This window comes from Ceratina calcarata, unplaced genomic scaffold, assembly GCF_001652005.2.
Source record: "Ceratina calcarata isolate Rehan_Ccalc_2016 unplaced genomic scaffold, ASM165200v1 scaffold236.2, whole genome shotgun sequence".
In the NCBI taxonomy this organism is placed as follows: Eukaryota; Metazoa; Arthropoda; class Insecta; order Hymenoptera; family Apidae; genus Ceratina; species Ceratina calcarata.
This window is the reverse complement of record NW_017145507.1, coordinates 935-10,377: the sequence shown is the minus strand read 5'-3', so window position 1 is coordinate 10,377 and position 9,443 is coordinate 935. Positions and strand designations below refer to the sequence as shown.

The 9,443-nt window shown below is 36.2% G+C and overlaps 1 protein-coding gene across 3 annotated transcripts in view; it reads right to left on the bottom strand.

Annotated features, from left to right (window-relative positions):
• The window catches only part of LOC108622744 (proton-coupled amino acid transporter-like protein pathetic), a 7,453-nt gene extending 2,735 nt beyond the window's left edge, over positions 1 to 4,718 (bottom strand). Inside the window, exons 1-2 of one of the 3 annotated variants that reach the window (XM_018020824.2) lie at positions 3,764 to 4,718; positions 1,898 to 1,983 (exon numbers count right to left, since the gene is read on the bottom strand). In XM_018020824.2, coding sequence (XP_017876313.1) covers positions 1,898 to 1,983; positions 3,764 to 3,841 — 164 coding nt within the window. In that variant the 5' untranslated portion in view covers positions 3,842 to 4,718. Of the gene's footprint in view, positions 1 to 1,897; positions 1,984 to 2,544; positions 3,583 to 3,730 lie in introns of those variants that run through there. The other 2 variants (XM_018020823.2, XM_026811714.1) reach the window with 2 other exon arrangements.
• Between the last annotated feature and the right edge of the window lie 4,725 nt (positions 4,719 to 9,443).

Here is a 9,443-nt window from a genome sequence, read left to right as displayed (position 1 = left end):
GCTATATACTTAAACAATGCTAACACGTTGAATGCAATTTTTTATACTTAAAGTTTGAACTCATGTTTAGAATTAGGCTGCGGATTTTTATGCAATGCCACTGTAGAAAGTAGAATCGACATAGGAATTTACTTGACCCTATTTTCATTATTTTTCCTGTGAATACATAAAATCCACAACCTGGTTAAAAATAGGAAATAATGCATGAACTCTTTTGATAAACGTTTTCTACTGAATAACAAATTCGTTATTAAATACGCAATTACAAATGCATATGTAGAAGTACATATGTATATTATAAATTAGTATTATAATATTCGCAATCACGTGCACCGATAAACGTAATTACTGTTAATCGTCTGCGTTTACGGAAATGCAGGCGTATGCTAAACAGTTTCTATTTTATTTTCCGTCCATAACCCATTTAGATTTTCTACAAACGTAATTTATTTCTTTATTTACCTTGCCTGTTATTCTAAGAAATTTAACTGATTACATATATTAAGTATTCAGGGAAAAAATATTGTTTCACGTAGTTCACGATTTATTGCACGCTATAAAACGCTGTGTCCGTAAATCAAAATTATGCTCTGACTATCATTTCGAATTTTGCATATTGACCAACGACTATCCATTTTTCTATGAACGCGTGAATAAATCTTCGTAAGAAATATTGGAACACAGACGACGGCGATTAAAGTCAAGACGAATATTCAATACAGATAATAACAGAATAAAAAATGATTATTTTATGGTGTGAATGAGATTTACTTTGGGCTATGAGAAGCGGAAATAAATAATTATCAAACGTGTGATTAGACGGCTAATGAGTGGAAGCTTTCGTTGCACAAACCAGTAATAAATTCAATGATTTTTCTAATTACGATCAATCGTGAAGCCATCGTGATGCCAGTTACGCTACGAATTCTACTACGATATGCAGACAACTTGTGAAATTATTTAGTGGAACTATGTTAATTATTATTTAACAGTGTTTCCCAACATTTTCCGGGTCCCGACGTACTCCTAGAATAATGCCTTCGATTTGCCAAGTGGTATACTTAATTTCATTAAAATCTTGTTTGAAAAGAAGTTCTGAGAATAGCGAGAAATTTCGGTCGTCACAGGCAAAAAAAAATCGTAAACAGCCGCGCGAACAACAGCGGATCGCGGAGCATTAATTCGAACGAGTGCGTGTGCGTGCATGTGTGAGAAGGAGCGCGACGCGATTAGTCGATTTTAAAAAAGGGACGTTAGCATTATCGGGCGAAGACCGATCGCTAGTCAGCCGAAAAGGACAGTTGGCGACGAGATACGGATCGACGAACGACGACGTACGACCACGTCAGCGATTACAATTCACAACTTCGGATTATGGTTTGCGGCTTACGATTTCAATACATGTACGAGTGGTGTGTGTTCCGATTTTTGTGTCTCCGTTTGGTAAATTATTTGGTAAAATATTCGTCCATACTCTAAACTTAATATAGGAGAATTAATATAGAAACATTCTCTTCCTAAAGGAATGTAATTGTGGTTTTTTTTATAAATATGTAAGATCATTTTAATCGTTACTAATAATCGGTGTTTTAGATTAAAATAAATGTCTGGAATTGGAAGTAGTCGTCGTGACGATCGAGTTGGGAACCATTGTCGCATGTTAAATAAATATGTCTAATGAAACACAGAGAATGAGAGAATACACGTGTATACGATATAATGCATAATTATACATATGATCCTCGTTTTCTCACTCACGTTTGCTTGAGCACGGAGCGTTTCGAGTTTGGCAATAAAGCAAATGGTTGGTGATCGGTCGTGGCAGCAGATAGCGAAATCGGCCGGGTTACCGTCGAACCGGCGTCGCGACGCGCAAAACCAACATATTCTCACTTACTTGACGAGAACCATGTCAGACAGTTCTGTTTTCACGCCGTGCTTCTTTGGGTCGTACTCCGCTATCATCGGGCGCATCGGCGTTCTCTGAAAAAGTAATAATCGATCCATTAACAAAAACCGTTGCTCCGTTATCGTTAATTAGTTCACACATTTCTTAATCTCGTGACAAGTAAAGTACATATTTAATTCATACAAATTGACAAAGTGGAATAAATTTGGAAACATTTGCACAAGATACTTCATTCATATCGCGCGAATATTTAACCCCGGATGATTATTTTATCTTCGCTCTTCACGTTTCTTATTTTAATTAGAATATTTATCTTATTTTTCTTTTTTACATGACTAAGAATTTTCAATTCAGAATTATGTTTGATTGTCACAGTTCATTTAATGATCTTTGGCTCACTTAACGTTTTCCAACCTTTCGTCAGTCTTAATCTTACAATTAATTCTATGCGAATTGTGTCAGCGATCGATGATTCGTCATTTCTATTTCTATTTTATTGTATTTAATGGACTAAGTATTCCAGTTTATACCATCTTCATCATTTATCATTTATACCATCATTATATATTTATTATATCATTTTATTTATACCATCCCCAGGATCATTAATTTTTTTTTTAATGACGTAAACTCACCGACATCGTATCGTACGAACGCTGCATAATAATTGGAAGTACAGAGTCAGGAGTTGATAAATTACACGGTTCACTCATGATTCTTTGAAAACCTGTTCGATTCCCGTTTACATTTGGTTAAAACCGTCCGATGTTAATTTTACTATACAATATCGACGACTTATGCGTAAGAAGTTTAGTGGTGAAGCACGCGCGAAACACGAGGAACTGACCGATAGCAAGGCAAAAAAGTGAGAGAAAAGTCTTTACGTAACTGAGCGATAAGTATTCAACTACGCCATTCTCGATAACAATAGGCGATTATGTGGATGGTAATTATCACGTCGGCAAAACGGGGAAAATCGACGCGATTCTAGTATTCGTCGTCGCCTCTTTCTATATGCACAATGCATCGTCATGAAAATATGAAAAATTAATATCGTATATCTCTTTCTTATTATTCTACTATTACACCTGGTTTTTAAGAAAGTTCAAAGCATTCCTTGTAACATTTTGTGCAGGTTTAGTTGTACGTTCGTATAATAGATGATTAGAATTTAATAGGTCGATGCAGTGGTTCTGTTTTCTTAATAAAATGTTCGTGAGTTATTTCAGTGTGATCAGTTCTCAGTCGAGAGGATTTGTCTATTTAGACTGTTACTTGGTTATTCTCGGTAGGAATTTTAAACATCGCCATTAAATGGAAACTTGAGAATCGAATATCTTACTCCCCTTTGTGCTTGTTGCACATTTAAGAAAGCTCAACCTGTTCCTTTCATGATATTCTGCAGTTTTGTTTTCGAATTTCAATACTGTTACTTCGTTGTCGTTTGCAGACAACGAAAGTTGGTTTATTTCGATTTATTTTTAAGTCCTCGTGTGGGAGTCCAAATTGCAAAGCCAGTTAATAGTTTAAAATAGAAAGTGAATTTTTGCTGAGTACGAGAAAAACGAATGTGTGTGATAAAATTAATTGTCGTTTAATGTGACTAAATGGCAGACTTAATCAATGACTCTCAGTGAAAATTATTTATTTTTCCATTTGTTATTTTCCCTTTTATATAGAAATAATTGATACCTTCAAGAATTTTAAGCTTCGAATTATTTTTTCACGTGAAACAAAACGTGAAAAAAATAACAATTGTTGATGAATTGTTAAATTCACTCGACCATACATTCCCAACAATAGTACGAAACAATGACAAACCACGTCCGAGCTAAGTCGATCATTCGTATTCACCCTGATGTGAGGACGATCGTTATCCACCCCAGAAAAGGAGCTCATCTCCACATCGTGGATACTGTCAACGTTCCCCATCGCACAGTCCCCCGATTAGCAACGTGTCGCGTCTGACATTCCTTCTCGATATTCACTATTCCACCTGTCCTCCCACCCACGCGTTATTTTCTTTACTTTGGGAGACCACAGGACAGTCGGTAGTAACGCCACGTGTCTCAATTATCCATCGGTGCCAAAAACCGGCGGTGCTCGCAGCCAATGCCTCGAACGCGATCCGGTTTGTCCCAGTTCGCTGGCAATCGCGGCCGATTATCCCTGATCGCCAATTGGTGGTCCGCGCGTACGAACAGGTGCACCCGCACTTTCGAGCACGTGGATCTAACAATCACCGATCCACTTTTCGTGAAATTTTACGTAAACGATACTCGCGTTCGCAAAAACATTTCATTCGAGTCTCGAAAACCGAGAGGCGTCCAGACAGAATTCAGCGAATTTATACACTCGCGCACTTGTACGTTAAAACGACGCGAACCAGACGATCGTGGAATTCGCGTGAGACGGTACCTCCGACCGCGATCCGTCCGGGTAAACTATGGCCGTACTTCTGTACGGCACACCCGCGGCGGCGGTGCCGCGGCGCAGAAAATTGCGGATCGCTGCCAAATCTTTCGGCAATGTCCCGAGGACGGGCTCTTTATATACCGAACGGCTACGAAAATAGGAAGAGCAAATAGACGTGGCGCGTCTCACGTGAACATCCCCTCTCGTTCTATCCCAGCGCGACCGATCGCGTTCGAACGCTAATCAAGCTTAATAAAACCGATGTTTCAACCATACGTTGCCATTCGCCTCCGCGAATTTAGAGAATAGACAATGCTAATGCGTTACTATCGTACTAGTATGTATTTAGTTAGACTGGCCGTATATATTTCCGTACGTCTTTCGATGCAATTCTTATCTCAAGAGGACTGGAAACAAATCCATTATTTTTTATCTGAACAAAAAGCTAAAGTAATTTCCGGTACTGATAAAAATTATATATATATTTTTTTTTTAAATAAACTTTGAACGAGTTTCTGTTCTATCAGCTGACACGGTTCAATTCTAATTGTTTCCTTTTGGAATAGCGACGAGTGTCACCCTTTGTATTCATTGGCTCACTTATGTAGTTCACTTAACTGTGAATGGTATTAATCTCTTCAGCACCGCAAATGGAACAATTGTAAATTTGCACTCCGGAATCGGTCTCGACGTTACCCATGACCATGAGCGATCTGCCCATAGAATCCCCGTCTGTTATTCATTTAAACCTAAGTAACGTCAATTTTTCTTTGATTGTTCACGATAGGGTCGTTTAATTCCCCTCTCCTTTAATCGGATACAATTTAATTATAAGAGACGTTAATGAATTTTTAGATCTATTCTAAAATTTGCTAAATGATAGTTTTTTTAATTTGGCAAACCACTTAATGAATTCATGATATAATCGTAGGTTTTGTTTGTTTTCCTCAAAGCTGTTTTATAATTTATACATATGCAAAGTGTAACGTAACGAATGGACGAAATACGTCAGTGAAGACATAATAGATAACAAAAATTTCTCGGCATATTTTTAATGGATATTAAAATTTTACATATTCGAATGTAAATAGAATGGCGACTATTATCTATAAGGCGAAGGATATTTTCTCATGCCAATTCTTATAAATGCAACCATCGTCTAGTTAATTAGTTGCAATGTTTTCAATTTTTGTTCATTGCCAATAACATTTCAAGTTTGATTATATGATTTTTATATTTTTTCTAATATTATTTCTGATCTATTATAAATATTCCAAGGCTCTACAGTTTTAGAACAATTAAAAATTGACAATCAAAATTTTATTAGAACATTTTAAATGCAATTCTTGATTCGTCTCTTAGTTTCCTAAAAAAAGAAACATAATCACCGTACGTTTAACATCATTCAGACAATGTTCAGAGTCAACAGTCTCTATTGCATTATCCTGTGTCTGCATTTCGAAAATAGCAGAAAAAATAGTTTAACAAATTAGCATGCGGACAGTGATTGGCTAGCTCTGTTTCCTCGAACGTCACTGACGATGACAAAGAGGGGCTGTTATTTCCCGGAGTCTCTATCATACCGCGGTTCATAAATGTTTAATGGGACTATGAAAATCGGGCCTCGCGAGTCATACTCACACTCGTTAAACGCGTAGCCTCGTAAATTGTTGGCACGTATCGAGCGTGTGTTTATTTTAATCGCGGCGCCACGCGTTCACGCAAATAATTCGTCATTTCGGTAGTCCCATTCGGAGTATTTTTGTAACCTGCACTTTGCCATTCATACGTAAGAACGTAAACTAACAAACGATTGTCTGTCTCGTTTTACCTCTCGTGTTTCTCGTCCGGAAGACGCTCGCATTTGAATTTTACAAATAAAGTAGAAACCCGATTATCGGATCTAGTCTATTTTTCCCGATAATATCATTAAATTAGAATTACAAAATGCAATCCTCTATCAGAATTCTAAGATCGAACGCGATTTGCCAAGCCTTGATTAGGGCACTCGAATCCGTAATTGAGTCAGGGATTAATTAAACTGACTAAAGGCTCGCCTGATTGAACGGAAGCCCAGCCGGCGGATTAAGATAATGTATTTTAATGACTTGATAAAGACGCGCACTGCGTCGTTGAGCGGGTTAAAGCGCAGGAAGCGAGAGATCGCGGCGGGAAGCAACGAAATGTTGATCCAGCAGGGTGTCACTGGGTTTAACGAGCGCCGGTGATAGAGGAACGAAATGTCGAAAGAGGGATAGATAGGACGCGGTCAAGGCCTTGAAGGCTGATCAGCCACGGTCGTCCGTTCGTTAACGTTCGAATGGATTACGCGCGAACACACGTCCACGCGACGACGACGACCACGACACAACCGAGATAATGCGGCAGGCGCGAATCATCAACCGCGTATCGCTATCACGCAATTGTTACAAATTACAGGCCACGCAGGGCCAACCGTCCGATTACGGCTCTCCGAATGAAAGTAAAACCAGTCGCGAAGAAAGTTGATAGCGAAATCAATTACGCGAACAAATTAATTTTTTATTATGCAGCAAGATGTGACATCAAGTCAAGTTTTATTGGTATCAATAAAAAACAGTATTTCTAGATTACTTTTTATGACTATTTATAAGACAATTATAAAGACAATAATAAGACAATAATAAAAAACAGTATTTTATAAGACATTTATATATTATTATTATATAAGACTATTTATAAGACAATAATAAAAAACAGTATTTCTAGATTACTTTTTATTACTATTTATAAGACAATTAATTAAATTATATTATTATAAGAATTTTATGAAATAATATATAATTATAATTATAAGAAATATATAATAATATATAATATATAATTACTTCGGTTTCGAGCCTTGAGGTATCATTTCAAATAGTTCATTTGTCGATTTTATTATAGAATCTTTGAAAATGGGTTTGAACCATAAAATATCAGGGAGTGATCAAATATTACGACCCGTTCGATTATTATCATTGAGTAAAACGAATGGAAACATAGTAACAAGCTATTATTAGGTATTTATTACACAGTCTATATTTGAATGCGTTTGGGAGGAACGATATTCGCCTATTGACATCTGATCTCCATTCCTTAAGAAGAATTCCTCTTTAATTGATGCGAAACTGGGCCGGTTTTATTCTCTAATTGTAATCGAAGGATCGATTCAGTTCATATTTCGCACGGCAATTATTATATCGCGTGCCTCGTAACAAACAATTGTCACCTCTTTTCTGATAGTATTTAATGAGACAAAACGTCCACTAATTTAATAGTAGAGCTATCCACCTTTTTTCCAATTGTATTTCTTTATTTAAAGTCAGTCAGTTTGACTTTGATAGTTCTAGTGTCAAGAGGGTAGCTCTTTATTCCACTGGTATATTTAAAAATCGCGTCATTTAATTGGTTGATTAATGCAATGCGAGGATCAACCAGCGGAATAACAAATTAACAAATCTGTAGGCAACGTCACATCCTCATCTCGGGCCCTGACGGTTTGTAACACGAAATCTCAGGTCACGCGTGGGTCGTACATGCGTGCACGTACGTACGTACGTATGTACCTTCAGCCACGGCACGCGGATATACGCAATGAATCGCTCTACTAATGCTATTTCTTTCATTCAACGTCGACCTTCGTGATTCACTCTTTATAAGAGACTGAACGATTTATATATAATTAAAACAAACTCATAATTCTAAAATGTAAATAATTTTATTCGAAATTCAAACAGTGAGAAATTATACAATTATTACATAGAAAAAATTATAAAATACGTTACAAGATTAATGAGAAAAAAATAGGACTGATATTCGAGGAATGATGTATCGAATTTAATTACTCAGACATTCTGTCGCTATAATTGAATAGAAAATGGAATTCAGCCTTCATACTTTTTTAAATAGGCCTTGATGAAGTGGAATTTAAGTACCGAGAACTATTTTCGCAAATGGCTATTTAAAAGGTATTTGCGTGTTGACTTGACAATTGAAGAAATCGTCTCTAAATGCTTTTAAACGATCTGAAGATTTTATAAAGGAGTTTTCCTCCTTCTAGTCGAACTCCTTTTATACCGTCTTAATTACTGGATAATCAGTTTTATTTTCCTGCAGTTTATAAACGAACACAATTCTTAAATTTATTGTTTCCATCTCGAGAACATTTATATCTAATCACTCTATAAAAACTACAGAATATAATTTTCTCACTAAGCAAATATTACATATTTCTTGGGTTTGTACGAAGAATAAGTTTGCTAAGAGACTGGAAAAATTGTTTCGCGATTAATCGACGCGATTCTAACGATTCTATTACGACACGTTGTTCAAGTTTATAAAGAACTGATGACATTCAGTTTTATCTTTGAATAGTGCCAGCCTCTTATCTAATCTCGAGCAAATTACCCTCGTGCAACTTTCATAAATCTTTCAGAAATTCCGCGAACGTATGCTAGTTTATTCCCAATGCCAGCTAAGGAATGTTTAATAATGAGAAAAAAGAATCCTATAAATAGCATGAATATTTGATTAAAAATTGCCACCGGGGAACCACTTCGTTGCCAGATAAGAAATGCATTTATTTCAGTTTTTTATTATCAATTTTTAATAATATTCTCTTATCTAATATGGCTTACATTCTTAATGCGATTACGATTGTCTTGCAATAATTGAATTATCAAGTGTCCAGGTGTAAAGCTCGATGCCATTGGCAATCGGAAAGCAAGGAAAAGTACTACGTGTCTCAAGCTTGCTCGCTCATAATTTAAATACTCGTGCATGTTACGTCTAGAAAAGAACAAGTTTTCCTCTGTCGTTCTCTACTGTATATGCAGAATAGAAATCGTTAGGAAAATTTTCCTATCTATTCTTCACTATATACTTCCATTGATTCAAATTCTAAAACGTTGAATCTGTTGAATTTATTTCACATATTTTTATATTTACTTGAGCTAAGAAATTAGTCACTCCATAAATTATTATGATGTTCATGAATTTAATTAAATAGAAGGTTTTAGGTGGATGACATAATTCATTTCGATGCACTTGAAGCAATTTTCTATATTGGGCTCAAATAGGTCAATGGCGTAATAGTGAA